General features: G+C 45.3%; 2 protein-coding genes across 2 annotated transcripts in view; one reads left to right on the top strand and one right to left on the bottom strand.

The window, feature by feature from the left end:
- Nucleotides 1-19365, bottom strand: part of T265_01443 (hypothetical protein) — a gene marked incomplete at both ends in the record, with an annotated part of 35577 nt that overhangs the window by 9446 nt on the left and 6766 nt on the right. Inside the window, 3 exons of the mRNA XM_009165469.1 lie at nucleotides 7143-7344; nucleotides 8741-8861; nucleotides 13022-13083. Of these exons, the coding sequence (XP_009163733.1) occupies nucleotides 7143-7344; nucleotides 8741-8861; nucleotides 13022-13083 (385 nt within the window). The remainder of the gene's footprint in view (nucleotides 1-7142; nucleotides 7345-8740; nucleotides 8862-13021; nucleotides 13084-19365) is intronic.
- T265_01444 (hypothetical protein) lies at nucleotides 7134-18643 on the top strand (the record flags this gene model as incomplete). Its single annotated transcript, XM_009165470.1, has 6 exons — nucleotides 7134-7195; nucleotides 7227-7362; nucleotides 7397-7639; nucleotides 7682-7881; nucleotides 13835-14075; nucleotides 17829-18643. The coding sequence occupies 6 exons, from the start codon at nucleotides 7134-7136 to the stop codon at nucleotides 18099-18101; spliced, it is 1155 nt and encodes a 384-aa protein (XP_009163734.1).

Below are 19365 nucleotides of genomic sequence, written 5' to 3'. Positions count from 1 at the left end.
TTTTTCTGTGCCAGCTACCGCCATCTTAGGGGTGCTCCGTGTTTCACAACTAACAGAGTAGCTTTCAAGAACTAAAACGTTTCCACTCTCAAATGGAAAAGATCGGTGAGAGTGTTTTATTTTGATTGGGATACTCACGGAGAACCTGGCATTTCGTTTACAGAGCTCCGAACGACGTAAATACGAAGAACCAGCTGGCGCGGATAAAAGTCGATAACAAGCTTCAAGCCCTGAACGACTACCTGGCACTATTCTTTCCAGTGAATTTTATTGCCAGGAAGTTTACCTAGCACTCTGATGCAGCAGTAAGCACACTGACGGCCTCTCCAGTGGACAGCATCAAAGGGCAGGTATGCTGACCATCTGGAATCATTCTTCAGAATATACACTCAAAAAAACTAAGAAATTTGGTTCTTTGTATTGTCGCGAAAAACCCCCGAATACTAATAGTCTTACGCAAAACGGTTAAGCAAAAATAGCAAGCAAAGTTTTGGACTTCTAATTACGTTTTCTTCCCTGATTGCAGTATAAAGGATCTCAAGGCGTGCTGCTGTCATTAAGAAGGCCTTCCCAAATATCAAACGTATATCCAAGTATCCCCCCGTGAGGCGCAACTACCGGGCCACAACAGTACCAGGGTGGAGGCGCAGAACAAGCATTGCTTGGAGACGATTCAACAGACCCGAAAATTATGGATAACATGATATTAGTTCCGGACTGTCGTGCTCTTAAGAACACTGCCAAGCAACTTTCCGGGACTCCGTATCGCAGTTTCTACTCAAACACTGCACACCTCTCGACTAACAACAACGGTGATGCTTGCGGGATGTATGCGTCGCAAAAACGCATCGTCCAATGTATTATGAATTATTGTCGAACAATTCCTTGGAGGGAGACAATGGCGTTGAGGTTAGATCCAGACAAAATTCACAAGTTTCAAGCAGAATCACTTCAGCCGTGCCGATACAAGCGGCGGGGTACGCAAAAGATCAACCACAAGCGTTGACTTCGATTTAGGGGACTGCTGTGGGAGCCACACAGCCACTGAAAATGATAAACTTTCAGTCTCTTAATCCACTCCTACAATAACGTCCTGTCTGGTTGTGGAGGCAGTCATCAGTCAAGACCCTGATAACAAAGGACGAAAACGGGATAAAAGGCTACCAATAATTCCGCGAATACTGAGTTGGTCACGCCGATTGCTGATGATCTGAGAGTCCGTATGAGCACAAAGTAAAATCGACCGCGGTCAAATAAGCCACATTAACTTGTCTCAACCGAAAAGCCGATTGCTAAATTCATGAGGCAAACCTATGCGTAAGCCAGTCTCTTGGGATCGTAACTAGACGGAATACCCGTTGTTGGTGACACCAAACACACAAGCTACCTGATACAAACTCACAAACACCTCAGCGGTCAAGCCACGGTCAAAGGTAGATGAAGAAAGTGACGGCATGTTCGCCTAATTACCACACGTGCCACTGCTCCGTAAGCTGGCGTCTCACAGGATTCAAGGGGAATTCTATGCTGGTCCAGGCCGATCAAATCGTATAGAACTTTCCTATTGAAACAGGCTCGATCTACATTTTTCCGACGTCGGTGCCTTTTAGGGTTCTTTGAGGGTCTGTTTAGAAAAACTTTGGCTTCGGACCTATGTCTTCGACCTCCTATATGTTTGTCTGCTTTTTGGAAACGAAATGAAATCCCGATTTTTCGGCGGCAGAGCCTTTCAAATGGATGTTTGCGCCGCCAAGTAGTAGTCACCGGACTTGCGTCTTCTTTCGAAAGACGACAAATGCATCCATATGCCATTCAGAAAGGGCTAATCAAACGCGCTTTTATGCACAGTGAGGATGGACCGAAGGATAGCACAAGGGTGGCTGTAGAATAAGTCAAGCCCTCTGGCTCTTTTCGAACATGCCTTTCTCACGGCGTCACAGAACATCGGCTGAAAAAGTTTTCTCTGTTCCACGGTGCAATTACTCCCATATTACTCGTATGAACTTCCAGATACCCTATTGATCGTACGTTGGTTTTCTTCTTGCGTATGCAAGGAGGACATAACGCTTAATGAAGGCGTCCAACGAACTCCTACGAAAGTGACTACCCTATACCCGTGGAGTGGGAAGCGCGTCTATCGGTGGATGGACTCCTTCACCTGGAGTATCACCGGCTCCGAGGAGACTCAATGCTTACTTGTGCCTCGCTTTAACAAGGTTTGGATACAGGTTTTTCACCGTCGATCCAGCTTAGACCTGGCGGGAACATGGTTAAAGTTTTTTTCAGGCCCAGAGTGCACAACTTTATTATACAACATTTCGTGTAGTAGGTGCATGGGATTACCTCAATCCGACAGTTGTTCGCGATGCATCTGGTACACAGTCCAAGGCACTTTTGGGCGTTTTTTGTGAGTCCTCGTGGTGACAGGCTCGTAGTCCGCGCTGAGAAGCTTAAGAACAGCGCTGCACTCTTTTTAGCTTGTGTTCTTACAGCCAATGGTAAAAACCAAACGACAAGAACAAAACTAACCTAAGAAATTGGGCATAAAAAGTAATCCTCTGCATCGTTCCGTGAAGTCCTGATCCCGGCTGTTTGTATTGCCTGCGATGTACCCCTCTATCAATGCCACAGACGATTCCACCGTTATGCCCTACGCTTTTTCCCGTACATTTGCATTCTCATGGCTTATCCTCACCCAAATGGAAATGAATTCAATCCTCACACTGGTTGCGGGGACAAAAATTCTTTTGTTAGCATTTACAGCGGTTGCACTAGTAGTGCCGAAATAATTAAGCTAACAAAAATTATCCACCTTGTGGTTTGATCTCTATACACTAATCTCGACTCCTTGCTCTCCTCGGAGACCGGTGGCCATGTGGATGCGGTTGCAAGTGCAGGCCGGACTACAAGGTAGTTCGATGCGTTTCCTTGCACGGGGAATTCGGTAATGCGTGCGGTTACGCACAATATCAGTCCATCTTATCTGGCCCACGAGACCATCACTGTGTAATTAAAAATTGTCCATTTGGTGCTGGCAACAACAGGTCCTCGCAAGTTCCACACCAGAGTGATGAGACCACCAACTATATCTTCAGGAATTCATTTGGTGACAGGTCGAAGATTTTGATCACAAATCCTCGCTTACTGTCATTCGTGGATAGGATTCTGGCACCAATGTGTAAGCTAATTTGCCTACAGCCTACTGCAACAGAGGTGGTACTGAGAATTTTCGGTCAGGTAAACTACATCTGTAGCCCATGTTGAGGGAGTGTTTTTACTACAAAAATTAAGGCGTCAAGGTTCAGTAGATAATATTCCGCGCCTGAAATGTAAGCATCTGTAAAATAATGTGGAACTTCTCCATTTTATTTGGCTAATGCTCATCGTACGTGGCCTTCCCACTTGCATCAAAAGGGCTGGTCATTTAGAAGCACCCGTCAAAGCTGCTCAATTATTTCTGCGAGGAGGCTGCATCAAATGTAGAGTACTGATACCGGCATGTAAACATTGAGTGTTATGACGTGAGAGATATTAAGCATCTAATAATAATAACAAGAATGAAAACTACACGTGCGGCACATAACAGCGGCGCAGCTGTGACATTACTCCCACTCAAAATGTCATGGATTACTAACGTGCACCTAAGATCTATCCTCCAGGCGTAACTATTGGGGGTGCAAGCTAATTATAAGTTAATTATCTGTGCCGAAAATTCCACATCCATTTCTTCACCTTTGTGAATAACGAGAAAGTGAACAGTTGCACATAAAACATAGGATGCCAATCTAACTTGAAACAGTTGCTTGCCGAATGTTTAGGGGTTTTTCTCAGAAGCTTCGTAGACTTCCCTCGCAATAAACAGCAATGGGCCATTCACACTGTCCTCTCTGTCGTTGTCAGAGCGCCTTGTTTAAACGCCCTGGTGGTTAGAAGCATTCCGAGGTGTTTTACGGACGAATTAGTGAGCGGATATACCAGATATAAGGCAGAATCTTACATTCTCTTTTGCGCACGGCTCTCAGTGGTCTCGTCCGCAGTTGCAACGGGAGAAAATTCATGCCTCTTACCGTGGAAGAAGAAAAGGGTAACATAGGCACGGAATAAACGGTTGTCACCCGGTTCCTATCCCATGAGGTAACAATATATAGCACGTCGGCCAAAAGGCCCTGACCGCTATGTCATGGAAAGATAGGGCCCATCGCCTTTCTCCCAGCACCTGGTAGGGAAGTATTTTTGAGGTACGTGGTTAGATAGTAAAACTGATGTGCCCCGAGGATGTCAGCGTCACCAGACTTCTGCAAAAGGACGCGGGCAGATAGCGTACGCACAGTTCCGTGGTGCATTAGATAACTATGTACATCTGCGGTTTCGAAGTCACGCAAGAAAACCGTGTTCGTGTAAGGCAAACATTTCCTAACACATCCAACTTCCAGTGTTCAACGGCCTTCACCCAACAATACCCATATTGGAGAGCCATGGACATTATTTGTCGTGGTTTTTCAGCCCCATGAACCTGTCGGTTGTAGCACTTTGATGTGATTGGGCGCATAGTTCGCGGCGTATGTGGTACACATTTGACGAAATCCAAACACATTGTACGTGCTCGACGTCGCGTCTCTCAAAAGGTGCTGATGGCTCTCGTATCATTCCTTGGACCCCTGCTCCACCCATTGGACCATTGCAAAGGTAATACGAATTGAGGTAGCCTGTTGTTGAGACAAAGGCGACTATCACGGGCCTGTTTGTGGGGATATCACGGATGTTTCTACGTGATAAACCCAGGTTCTCCGTGATAATACGATAAGCTCCTAGATAAGATGCTCGATTTAGATTGACTCGCATTCTGACCAATCAGGACGCGCTTTCTCGTTTCATATAGCCGGATCGCAAGGAATTAGCTCGAGCGCTATGACATCCAGGTACTAGAGCAACTGGATTCCAGTTATACTGAGAGAGCTTATAATCGGGCAGCCAAGTCGATATGACTTGGAGCGACTATTGCGCGTCACTCCACCGCAACTAAAGAAGGTCTCCATGCACCGTTTACAGCTGTATTAGCTACATAATGGGACTACCGTTATGATCTCCCTCTCACAGTCAATAAAGAAAATTGGAGTTCATTCTTGGTGGATGCGCAACGGAAAAAAACATATGCTTCTTCTATTGTGGACTACCGTTTGAACGCAGTAAATCAGCCAACTAGCCGGCATGTCTCTCATTTTGCTTAATGAATGACTTGGGAAGCTTGTGACAAATTACCCAAAAGAGCCGGACACTGATGTGAAATATGCCATACATGCCTCTGATAAGTGTGCCTACGACTGCGTCATCAGATTAGAGATTTCGCTGTTATTGATCGGCCTTATTTCGCCGCAGTACATATCGATGTCTGAGAGGAACCTCTGAATGGTAATGCACATTTGGAGTGACTGGGTCAGTCTGTCTTCCAATAATTGCATGCGGGCCTTCTGTCAGAACTCCGTAATAAGCCCAAATAAGCAGTTTGAGAAGGTGATTCTTGTAGCTGGTCCAGCAGGTCGGATTTCAAACACATGAAGGTGAGTGCCACAAGTCGGTCAATATAGTTGGAGTGAGTGGATATTTGGGAAAAGATGTGAGTCGGTATAGAGTTTTCCCTCATAGCTGCAAGGCCGGGAAAGGGCAGAATAGCCCGTCCGGTGGAAAGACGAGCCGCCGACGGGGTGCTACGCCCAGTAACAGTCATGGTCGTGGAAAAGTGCTCTCAGAAATTTCACTGATACACAACTTGTCTAGTGGCCGAAAAATCGCATGCACGATATCCCTGCCGATTTGGGAGGCTGGAAGTTCTTGTGGGCGGAGAAATCTTGAGCGGTGAAGGCTTCCATGCACTTCATAGAATGGGAAGCTCCTGCCACGAATAATGGTGAAATTGGCCATCTATAATGATACAAATTATCTCACAGCCTCATCCAGGTAGGTCCAGCTTGAAATGTTTGGATTTCAAACGCGCCGCGTTACTTCGGTGGCTGAATCCACGAGAGCACCACCATGTGCGCAAAGCTCTGTAAGACTACGAAGAACTGATTAAGGTGGTTCTTTTTTAGTTGCCCCGGATTCAATGCCACGAATTCACTTCTTTATTGCTGTGGTGGTACGCATACACACTGTAAGGTATGCATCAGCCATCCAATTTGGAGGGCGGCATTGACTTTCCATTCGGCAACGTCTATTTGAAGAAACAGGAGATGTATCACCTGCTTATTTCAGATGCAATTAACTCTAAAGTGGCACAAAACGTCGGCATCGCCTTTCGAAAACCAATACTTCGCTTGTTCTGCGTATCACGCTGGGTGACCATTCACTGAAGTGTTTATTACTCTTCATTGGTTGTTCGGCGGTCCAACTGGAGTGGCGCCGACTTCTTGGATGGCGCTTATCTATACGCGCATTCAAGACGTACTTGCCATCCAAGTCGATTCTCTGCTGCTCAGCACTACAGGTGGTGAAGTCCTGCTTAGTTTCATCCAGTGCAAAATCGATGCCCGACGACCCAAGTGAAAGGTCCCTTGGCATTCCATTCACTTGTACAGCTTTTATGCTCATTAAAAATACCCAAAAGTTCGCGTTTGGTGGTCCATGTGAAGTTAAGTTCTTACCTCGGGATTAATAGAGGTAATGTAATCCATAATCCAGAATAATCTCATAAAATCCCGTGCGACCTATTGAACAAAGTGGTGTTTTGAACAAGGTTTGGCCAGCGGGTTTTCACCGTTAACTCAACTAATATGTGGTGGGTACGTAGGAAAAATTTCTAGCTCTCAGCAAACACTTTCTTAAGATAACAAGTTTTCTCATTCCAGGCTGTTAGCACGTGGAATACCCTTCTAACGGCTGTTAATGCTGCACCAAGTACCCAGTTTAAATCAGTTTCATAGTTTTGCGAGCTAGCTTCCCCATTCGGATATATTAAAGAACATGTGTGTTTCAGGTGAACGGAAGCCACTGAACGACCTGAACAAGCCCACCCGGGAAACTTGGGCGAAAGCCTTGACCCCGCGTGTCAACTCGTGAGCCCGTAAGCCAACCAGAGCGCTAATTTGCTCCGACCTATCTAGTTAGATCTTTGCAAATTCTGCAGCTTCCCCTTCCGAATGACTCACCTGGCTTTGTTGTTGTGGGTGCTTCTCACCACCAGCGAATGCAGCGTGATTCGGTAAGTACCATCTGCTTCTATCACTCTTCAGGATTCCTCTAACCGGATTCAAAAATGTGAGACGCCGACTGATGGAGGTCGGCACTCCGGTTGAGCAACTGAACTTCACTTCAATAAGCTTTGTTGGCAATGGATCTATACCGGAGATGCTGAACAACTACCTTGATGTAAGTTCGGGACTCAGTCAAGTGTAATTTACAGGCGCAATATTATGGGGAAATCGGCATAGGAACACCGCCTCAGTCCTTTCAAGTAGTGTTTGATACTGGTTCTTCGAATCTTTGGGTGCCTTCTACACATTGCAGCATATTCAATATAGCTTGTTGGCTGCATCACAAATACGACAGTGCAAGATCCAGCACATATTATCCTAATGGGACGGAGTTCAGCATTCGATATGGAAGTGGCAGCGTTTCCGGAATACTTAGTACGGATTACGTTTCAGTGAGTATTTTAACTTGCGCCTGCTGATCATTTTCTCTGCAGGTAGGTACGGTAATCGTGAAAAATCAGACCTTCGGAGAAGCCATGAAGGAACCGGGTATTGCATTTGTGGCAGCTAAGTTCGATGGGATCTTGGGAATGGGTTTCAAATCCATTTCTGTGGACGGAGTGCCGACTTTGTTCGATAACATGATATCCCAAGGTTTGGTTCCTGAGCCCGTATTTTCATTTTATCTGGACCGGTAAGTGGCACTTTCAGGTCTTACCCAAGTGTATTTTGCCTTGTCCGGTTGAAGATCGACCAAGCTGTTCACTGTATTTGTGTAATGGAGACTTGATTTGCTTTTGTTCGAGGTTTTGGAGTTGGTTTTAGTGCAAATGAAGATGGCAATTTGTTATAGTTATCACGTTTTTCACTAGGTTTGGACCGTATCGTTTAAAAGATGTCGACCAGGCCACAGTCCGCCCGATTTTTAGATGCGTTTTCGGCCCTCAATAGCCGCTGCTTTGGACTGCACCGCTCAAGTGATTAGAGCGCTAATTTAATGACCAGAAGGTTCGTGGTTCGAACCGACTTCTGCCTCTCAACTTCCCCTGTGTGGGCTTTTGCAACCAGGCAGTATCTCAGCCCTCGTGCTTCCTTCGGGTGGCACGGTAGCTAGGCACCCAAAGGGTGCTACAGCTGAAAGACTGCACCACACCGAAGAAACATTTCATCCTAGCTTATCATAAAGAGAAACCAAATGTCATCCCGACTTTTACTTCTCGAGGTCCTCCGCGGCCGCTGTAGCTGGCCGAGTTGGGAATTGTGGGGACTTATAGTAGTGTGATAGTTTATCGTACATTAGCCAATTCTACCTCGCTGAAGACGCCAACAAAAATTGGAAGAATACCTTACGGGATTATACGCTAAACACCGCCCGCGAGTGGCGAGTTGACATCGTCAGTGACATTTCACTACTTGGACCTCATCCCAACACGACCCAGATCAGTCAGTCGTCGATAATGTAGGTCATTACAAGGATGTCGGTTTTACCAGAACAAACTGACGTGTACAAAGTCTCGCCTATATGTATGTTGACTGCGCTCATCGCAGCTTACTGACGCAACGGAATGGGAGCGAGAACGGTTCCAGACTGTTGTTGCTTTTCAATCGGTGCCAAACTCTTCGGATTCGTGGGTGAATATTGCTCGTCCGTCAAATTTGCTTTGGAATCACTGTCTACGGAGAAAATAGGTGCAGCCAGAAACCATGTGTCCCAGTAGAATACCCTTAACTTTTGTGCCTTCATACAATTTCGGTTGACTCAGCTCATGAAACTTACGGCTAACAAAATGTAATACAGCGGAGCACTGTTGTGATACACCAACTGCAAAGATGGAACGTGCTTTAGCAACAGATGGCACTCACCGTCGCTTTCGCTCATTCTGAATTATCGGCTGTCATCGTGCACAATTGTAGGTGCGACAGAACGTTCAATACCACCTACTGCCACCGGAAGAGATTTCGCACCTCAACCTGGCTCATTGACAGCTAATTCCATCGTAATCACCCGACAGCTGCGCCTAGTGGAGGTGTTTCTGTCAACTTACCCATTTTCAGACTTTTCCCTGTCTACAACAGTCAACAGTTTACCACTAGACTAGTATAGAGTTGGAGGAGACCCAGCAACCAGCGTCCATTGACATCTATTACGTCGCGGGCCATACTTAGACGTACACGGTCTAGAGCAGCAAACTCTGTCAGACGTTGGACTGGATGAAGTGGGAGATAAGCTTAGGATCTGGTGGCCCACATTTTTCACACCCTACTGTCTGTTCCTGGACGTGCAAAGGCAGTAGATGCATCTGCCTATGAAGGCCTTGTCGCGTGAGTCGCCCTGAAAATTCCCCATATCACATGAGTGTGTCCGGATTATGCCATATGGACAGCAATTCGGCTTGTTCTCGGACTTCACTCTACAGGAGGAACTAAAATCGAGAACAAAGTACTATTTATGGCAAACTGGCGGATCTATTTTCACAGGTTTTGGCACCTGATCGCCTTCCGGCGTGTTGATCAGAGTGCGTCGTGGTTTCAGTTCGCAAAAGATATAGTGGACTGGTCAAAACACCGTAACCATAGTTCGCTATTCGCGGTTTCGAAGACTCAGTAGTCATACGAATTCCAAATTCGCAATGGGGGACAACCCGTTTCCTGCATTGGACATGGTTGTATTGACCAAATCTGTACAGTTGAGCAAATACTAAAGCACCATCTCACACAGGGACAACTAACACTTGTCATTTTTTGGTGCCCATTTTTTTCAATTTGTAAGTCAATCGGACCTGCTGCATTCCTTGATATCTTCCACCGGTTACGTGGTCGAATTTCCGGTTGTGTACGAGGGTGCAACCACTCGTCTTTCTACTTCTTAATGTTGAGTGCGTTACACCAAAGGTGTCATATCCTCATCTCACTTGAGCCTGCGGTTAGCGACATCGTTGAAGCCGCTCTTTTGGTGATGGCCTTGAACCAGCTCTTGAGTGTTTAATCCATGCTTTGGGCTATGCAGGCAATGTGGTTTTGTTTGGCAATCAGCAAGACACTGCACAGATCATAATATCCTGGACGAGTTGATCGTAGAGGACCTTAGGTACGAAACATATACTTTAAGACTAGTTGATCAACACGCCTGTCTGTAGCACCTGTGAATGAAGTCCGACACTAAACTTCCCTTGGAAGGACGGATTTACGGTGTGTCGGTCAAAGGTTTGCTTTGTTATGAATGTGACTGTCGGACTGATATCACTTGGCGGCTCAAGGCATTCGATGGTCATGTTTTACTTAGTGTCCCTTGCATTTAGTGGCACCCGTGTGTCAGTATTGTGGCGATGCGACGACGCGCCTTACGAAATACTAATGAGACAGGTACTATGTATCAACAGCTTGGACGCGCATTATGGATCCAGCCTAACTAGCTTCCCAGCCACCCTTAGGTTTCTACGAGATACACCCGCAGTAAATTATGCTTGGGCTAATGGATGACATGGAAACCGAGTAAGAAATAATTCACCGGTAACTTGGTACAGTAATGGCTGTTAGGCTTCGCGTTTGACGCCAACCTGTGCTTGAAGTCTGTTTGATATGGCCCCAACTCATAATTCGTAGTGATTATGATATTCTTTTTCCTGAGAATAATGTAGCGCTTCGCACCATTATTCCATTTGCATTTTCTCATTACTTATCGTCCACACCCACTCGTATGTTGCTTCTTCGTATGGTCCAATGAACCCCCAGTCAGGCGTTCAAAATATGTATCCTTTGACCATTGTGATGTCAGTAGAAGCCTTCGGTAAACAAACGGGGGAGCGCCTGTAATCGTGTCGATCGTCAATCTTGAGTAGTCGAATACCACTTCTTGCCAGATCCATTCTCAACAAGGTCCTACCGCTACCACAGATTTTTTTCTGATGGCCATAATGCACACCACGCTGTTTATCCGGAACATTCAACACAAGTATGCAATCCATATCCAAAATATACTATTCATGTGGTTCGAACAGTTTTTCTTGTTCGTAATTGGGATGTACGCGCAACTTGGAGTGCAAGAAATTTATAGGAACAGTTATAACCCCTCCATATGTGATGACTGACAACAACGTCATGACTATCCTAGAAAGTGACTTCGCTATAGGTGCAGTTATTTCCCATTTTATTATTAAGTCACCACTGCTATCCATAGTTGCCTATACATATACGGCCCTGCCACCCTACGCTATGAATTCAAAATTACTTTTGCCTTTAATGCAATACTTTGGTAGAATGATCCTAGTGAATCACACCTTACAGATGTCTGATTAATGTTTGACCGCTTGGCCGGTTTGCGGTTGTTAAATAAACTCTAGCTGAAGGTGCTGGAGCTATAAATCTTCACTTATCTTGCCTGAGTTTTCGGTTGCGTTATTTCAGCTCCCTACCAACTTTTCATTCTCTTCACCGATGTGTTTAAACAAACGATAATTTTGTGTCCGCTTGTTCTTCGCAACAGTACCGGTGTGGAACAGCGGCTTTTATTTCATTTTTCGAACAGTTTATGTCACTGGTTGCTCACCTCACCCTCACACCTATCTTGCTTACAGGAGCCATCGCGCGTAGTTTAGTTGAATCGCTCATGTCATGGGAGATGGGGGATAAAAGCTTCAGAGGCTGATCCGTATGTGTATTCTAGAAAAGAGGGGTTACTGCAATTTTTATAATGATACCGCACTGCTGTGAAAACCGCATCCCACCAAAATGGTTCGCAAAGCCTTCACTTATTCGTTTCCCCAAATTGACCCTTATTAAAAGTTTCTTTTCATCTTGATCTCCTAGTAACGCGTCGGATCCAGTTGGAGGCGAACTTCTACTGGGAGGCACGGATCCGAAATACTATAAAGGGGAAATTCTTTGGGCACCCTTGACGCATGAGGCTTATTGGCAATTCAAAGTTGACAGGTATATTTCCCCGTATTCCCATCCAGAGTAAAACTTGTTTTAACTTTCTACCACCATCTGTCTATTTTGTCACTTCACTGTTCTGGAAATTGTCCATGGTCTTCTACCACCTTCCATCTGATTTTCTCCGTTACCTAACGTAGATTTTCTCCTCGTCGGAAAGACAAGTTTTTATGATATGCGTTCTTCGTCACATTCTGAACAGGATGACTTACGTACAAACTCCAATTACCAGTTTCCAATAAATCGCCGCCTCTGACGACGGTGGGGTGCGAAAACATAGACAATTGGGCGGTAAAACAACACCATGCGGTTGGAATTATGAATGCTGTACGAACGCTTTTCTTTCACTTATGAATGCATTCTGGAGTAATTCACTGCTGGAGTTTTCCGAAAAAATACATTAGATTCAAGAAATTGATTTCTGACCATACCAGCTTACCGTTGGTACTTTTAGTTTCCGCTAGTAATGATTGTCCGCTGCTTGACGTGAACTGCCGAAAACGGGTTTAAGAATACCTGCAAAATTCGGTATCTTCTCGAACAGACAACATCCTTCGTCACTTAGTGGTCTAGTTGATAAATTCGCCATCCTACAACAGTTAGTTTGTCCATGTACTTACTAGATGGAGAGTGATCGTTCGAACGGACATATTTGTGTATCTTTGCATTGCTAGCCCTGTGTAGCTTACATTTATGTCGCGGGAGATCGACATGAGTCGTGGTGTATGTCATAGAAAGGCTTGTTGTTTAACTGAGGAATGACCTGGTCACTGAGAACGCTATTCGAGGGAAGTGTCTAGTGGCTTATCAGCTAGAACTGTGGAAAGTATGTTTTGCTTCAATGAATGGAGTTTGAGTCTTCCAGCCTGCCCACTCTTTCGCCAAGTGGTTGAACCACTTACCAGCCGACATCCATAGCAAAAACTCTACACGACGGCAATGAGGATCTGTCAGTCGGAGTACCCTGAATTGAAAGAATATGGTTCCAAAAACGAACCACATCTCTTCCTTCTTTAACCCATCAACCTTAACCATTAAAAACCTTTGGTCGACATTTACCGTTGATTTCCTGTGCCAGTCGATTCAGACTGCCGATTGGTCCTTCATCTACCTTAAATTCGCTCAACTTGTTAGTTTACTCCTTTGCCCTGAAGGTTTTTTTTTATGAAANCTTACTAATTGACATCCATAGCAAGAACTCTACACGACAGCAATGAGGATCTGTCAGTCGGAGTACCCTGAATTGAAAGAATATGGTTCCAAAAACGAACCACATCTCTTCCTTCTTTAACCCATCAACCTTAACCATTAAAAACCTTTGGTCGACATTTACCGTTGATTTCCTGTGCCAGTCGATTCAGACTGCCGATTGGTCCTTCATCTACCTTAAATTCGCTCAACTTGTTAGTTTACTCCTTTGCCCTGAAGGTTTTTTTTTATGAAAGGCGAAGCAGTACCCAGCAGCTAATCCATCGATTGTTCACAAGATGCCGAAAACCATTTGTCACACATGGACTTTTAAAACTTCGCTACATTTGTTTCTAACGCTTGGATTCGTACCGCAACTCTTTTACCAGAATAACGGGTTCCGTAGACGTATCCGTTCATACTGCTACGTAATGCGATCCATCGTTTAGGCTTTTCTTAGGCAGTAAATAGAGCACTGGGATTTCCAGAGGGCTGATCTCTAACTTCAGCATTCTTTCTGATTTTAGTATGAGTGTTGGAGGAATGAAGTTATGCGAGAACGGATGTCAAGCTATCGCTGATACTGGAACGTCTTTAATCGCTGGTCCCTCGGAGGAGGTTGGAAAGCTTAATGATGCTCTAGGTGCCATCAAGCTACCCGGAGGAACATACTATATTAACTGTGACAGAGTCAGTACACTGCCGTTGGTCCAGTTCAACATAAACGGGAAACTCATGGAACTAGAGCCGTCGGATTATATTTTACGAGTAAGTGCACATGTTCCGTTTACACTCAACTGTTGCACATAACAATTTCATACCTGAAGTTTTCCACCCTGACAACAAACTCTTGTGTCTGAATAATTGGGAAGTACTATCACTCTTTTTCGTCAATCTGCTCAGTACCCCTCATTCTTCTCTGGTGTTGTCCACCGATGTCTTGATCGGGGAAGATAGTGCTCCCAAGAAGCATCTTTTGGATTCAATTGCGCATCAGAGGACAGTATACTTCACTGAAGCCAGAGGATATGATGAAGCATATAGCAGCCTATGCACCGCACATGAATTTTTTTAAAATTTCTATCCAGGTATTCTTGCAGTACCAGGTCGAGTATGCTGTAATCATTGACCGTATACTGTATTACAGCAATGACCCATTTCAAGCCGTATAAATGGAGTTGGAAATAATCCTTCTTTGACATCCTAAGATGTCAGCAATTCCATTTTTAGACGTTATCGTCTGCATGTGTAAGAGCGCACTGAAAACCATACTACGACGGCCAACTGCGGTCGTTTCTGAGTACAACACCAAGGCACACAAGAGATATCATGCGAGAATTATCGGATTTACCACCTGATAGAGAAGTTTGTTTTGTTGGGATGTGATATTCATAGCTGATCACTAAATATTCCATCAAAACCTATTTTTCCCGGGCAAATGTGTCGCAGAATATTCAGATAGCATTTCAAGGGAAGACACTAAGTGAAGGAAAATAGAGGAAATCCAACGGAATCAAAGTTTCCACAACTTGTTTATGTATGCATCCTATTGCCAGGTGTATGTAGCATCACCGTGCTCGGACAACGCTGGGACCGGTCGGCTGCAGACACTTTCATTGGATAAATTGAGGTCCTGCAGTTCTGAAGCACTAGCGGTGTTGCATTAGCAGACCTTAATAGCTGCGTTCTCTCCCGTGCCAACTTTTGAAGTCCATCTGCCTAGTGGCAATGACAAGATGACTGTCAGAATGTTCGAAGTAAGCCCTGGTGAGAGTACCACCCTAACTGCTGGGCCGGGCGAGAAACCGTGACAAAGTACAATCTGAGGTCTGTGACGGAAGGTGTGCATGCTTATACTTTGTCTCCGAATCAAGCTTGCCAAAGAAACCGATGGAAAGGCAAAGCGGCACGAACGTGAACATACTTCAAATATCAGTTTTATACTGCGCTTAGGGTCTGTTCAGCAAACACGTTTCGTATTTCGGGTCATCTGTGGGCAAACTTTCATACCGCCGAAAAGCTGCCGTGCATGGCCGGTCAGGTTGTTCGTCCCTTTCCTGTTTTTGAGCCACTAGTCAATTATACGCCGGTTTTCAAAGGTAAATGCTTATCGTGTAAATCAGAATTTCTTAGCACTACACAATCACTTGGCACAAAATAATGGCAGTCTGAACTATTTCATGCTCAGGACGGATCAGTACTCCGTCGTGCAGTTGTTACCTATCTACCGCTGGCAGCGGAAACTCATGGTATCATAGAGCTTTTAGATTCCTAGCGTTGTTTTGTCTTGGATGCATGTAGTTTCAGCGCTTTTCCTACGGCTACGAGAAAATAGCTAAAAGCTCATTCAGTCTTCACACGAAGTCTCCCAGTGGAACAGACGTTTAGGAATGGAGAGAGCTTGGGCTACCTTCCAGATAGACGAACATGTATTCATAGAAAGAGGTAGATTGAATGGGGGGGGGGGGGGAATCGTTGGAGAGAGGAAGTCTGAAAATGTCTTGTGAAGGGAGAAGTGGATACGCGATTCGTATCGACATGATGGACATTCTTGTGTTTGATGATGAAGGATCAAAAGTCATGGTAGAAGACAGAGGGCAGCCAGCATTGTGAACGAAGTGATTCACGAAAATAGCCTCACTGAGGACTGAGATGGGGTTTGGGGACAGGAGGAAATCGAAGGAGTGCAAAGATACCGATTGATTGCCTCGGTGAAGGTGCAGAAAAGTGTCCCCCCAGGAAACGCATTCAGTATTTGGCTCTCCGACTGATAAATTCACCTTTCGCTCTATGGGTAGCGCCTTTGTGTGTGGATGGGGAGTGACTACTCGGCAGATCTGCACGAACATTGGCACGGAGACGGGCATGGTTAAAACTACTCCGTTAAACAGACTATGTTATAAGCACTACTTATACACTGCATCATTCTGGAGATGTCTCGCGGTTGAGTGACCGTCTAAAGCAACACCCAATAACTATTTGTCGAGCTCCCAACGGTTACAGTGGTTTGTTATTTGGAAATACCTATTCGTGGTAAATTATCTTACTCGATGAGACCTATTCGAGTTCAGCTCCTTGGGCGAGATGGCCCAAGTGGTTAGAGCGCGAATTTACTGACCGGAAGGTCCGTGGTTCGAACCCGACATCTGTCACTCGACTTCCCCTGTCTAGGCTTGGGCGACCTGGCAGTATCCCAGCTCTCGTGCAACCTTCGGGTCGCATGGCAGTTAGGCACCGAAAGGGTGCTGCAGCTGAACGATTTTCGTCTCCAACTGACGAGGCGTAACGACGATTGGACGAGTCTACTGTGTTGCGCTAGTAATTGTCAACCCCGGATAGAAAAGTGTTTTTCATATCTGGAACATTCACTTCAGACGAAATGAAGAATTCCGCTCATCTTCTGTCAAGTGGGTACTAATGTATGTTAATTTCTATACAGAAGGCAAAAAGGCCGTTGTTGCTCAACTTCCAAGAAGGGACCATCAGTTGTTGAGAAGACCCTTTGATTCCCATGAAGACTGCTGTATCGGGATATCTATGCTTGTGGAAGTGAATTGATTCGGTGTAGTACATCTGGCCTAGCGACCACGATACAGACCCCTAGCAACTAAATCTGTGGTTGTCCTGGCTTTGGATACAACTGTAGTGTCGTGACACCTCAAAGTTCTGTCTGGCACTGATGTTCTTGTGGATGGTGTCTATGGCACTTAAATGCAATAAATCGTTCGCATAATGTGCTGTTAACAGTCGTTTCAACAGTTTCGGATTACATAATTTCATGTATTTGTTATCCCCATTTCTAATGACTGCGAATTCACTATGCGCTTAGAACTTGTACTTTTAGGTATCACCACGTCGTGTCCATAGATCATGTGTTCCGTTTCCAAAGCTGATACATTCTTTCGAAGAAGAGATGGATTTTACCACTTTACCTGCCTGAAGTCGTCCAGTGTTCAGTAGAGGCATCAAATAGTTCGTTCTAACGGGAATTCTTTCACATAGTTTGAACGAGGCTTGGACCTGAAAAATTGTTTGTTTCCACAACGTTCACGCCTAAAGCTCTTAACTCTAGGTAGTTTGCATGTCACTCGCTTCTCGCTCAGTTCTAACGTCCCTTCAGTATTACACGTAGGTAACCTGAGTTACCGTCCTAACTACTCATGCTTTATCTCATTTGAGTGCTAGCCAGCTGTTTCTGTCGGAAGATCCATGTTTCGTTCACGTATAGTAGGCGGGCTCGTTATCCCCTTACTGCAGTAAACCCATTTCCTTCCCATTTTAACTCCGAACTTATGGTATGTTTTCTCCATGGTTTCACTTTAATCACCAGATCTAGTTACTGGCAGACTGTCGGTGTTTTTTCCTCCGCAAAACACATGTTTTGGGCTTCCCGCTTTTTTAAAGTTCTGTTCCACCTCCACACCAGCAAGGCTTCCGTTAGGTTTTCACATAATCAGTTTGATCCATTTGACTGCAAATTTCGCAAAGCCTTTGTTGTGTCTTTGTGCCACGTTTTCACAGATGACCTCCTTTGGCAAAACTCTTTGCATCAGCGGTTTCATGGGAATCGACATTCCTGCAGGACCTTTGTGGATTCTTGGTGACGTATTCATTGGCAAATACTACACAATTTTTGATGTTGGAAACGCCCGCGTTGGATTTGCCACAGCCAGTCGTCCTCCAGCTGTGCCTATGGTCCGTCTGCAGCCTGCCTATCGTATTCCAGTTGAGCAACTCAGGCAATCTCCCAAGTCATCTCTCGTTTTTTCCGGATTGCTCGGAGTCGGACAGTGATAGACTTGCACCACGTGTTCATTTACTCCAGTTCATATTGACTTGTTCCGATTGTTCCCTGTTTCTACCATGTTTCATGCGTAATCAGCATCCTGTCTGATTTTGTCATTTTCACCAATACACAGTTCGGCCCCCAACTATCTGTAATCTTTTATCAAATTGTCATATCCCCGTTTCTCACCCCACTTCTTACCACTCAACCGTGCCGCCGCAAGCAAGCTCAAACCTTATCGTGGTGTGATGGTTTGTATCACACTGACTCACTGAGTTACATTTAGGAAGTTTACCTTGACACCCACGGAGTTTCTCCTACCAGCTTGACCAGCGGGTAGAGGTTCTGCGGTTGGGTTGTTGGAACATGTGTGGTGACGTATTTCTTGAAAACCTTAGTTGCTGTAAAAAATACCGACACTCGACAGCTGCCCTGTAGTCAGAGAGAGACCCAATCGGTCTATCGAAGCTTGGGCACCTGACGGTATCCCAGCCCCTCGCACAACGATGATCTTCATAACTGAAAATGATTCCGTCCCACAAGGTCCGAGTTTTGTGACTTGACGAGCACCAGTTCCCATTAAAATGTACTGCGGACCTTTTGGATAACCTAATTTAGTGAATACCAACGCTGCGTCTTCCTCTATGAAATCATTTGTACATTTGCAGTGCATTTATTCTTCGCGAAGTGAATTTCCACTCCACACTGACGCATTCACGAATATCGAATGGTCGCGTCCGACTGCTATCTACTCGCGAAAATGATGTAGTGAAAGGTGAGAAAGAGGGAAGGTGACTATGATAATTTAGAGCACGATGTTCACCCCTTCGAGCGGCATTTAAATAAACTTTTTTGCTGGGGGGTTGCGGGATACGTATTGCTCATATTCAAATTGCTCTCGTGTGTAGTCATCCTGTCCTGGTATAATTATTCTAATGGGTCCACACCAAAGTGGAGGAAGCGCTGAACTCGAATTGCGATCTTATTACAGCTCATCAGCAGTACATATCCAATGGCCGTGCCGGGATTTGAACCCCGGACATCTGACATGCCAGGCGAGCCTGTTACCACTACTCCACCAGCGCAGGTTGGACGCATCTGAACAGTTGAAGGTGTTCATGCTTGAGCGATGTAATTGATATGCCCGACCCGTCTGACGACGACCCACTGACTGTCCTAGTTGTGACGATCGATTGACCCACCTCTCAGGACTTCCCAGTCAGCGAGCTCCACAGACGCTTGAAACCCGATGGACAGTTTTTGATTTTTGTT

The sequence above is a fragment of the Opisthorchis viverrini genome (genome assembly GCF_000715545.1).
Source record: "Opisthorchis viverrini unplaced genomic scaffold opera_v5_15, whole genome shotgun sequence".
NCBI lineage: Eukaryota > Metazoa > Platyhelminthes > Trematoda > Opisthorchiida > Opisthorchiidae > Opisthorchis > Opisthorchis viverrini.
This window is presented reverse-complemented; position numbering and strand designations above follow the sequence as displayed.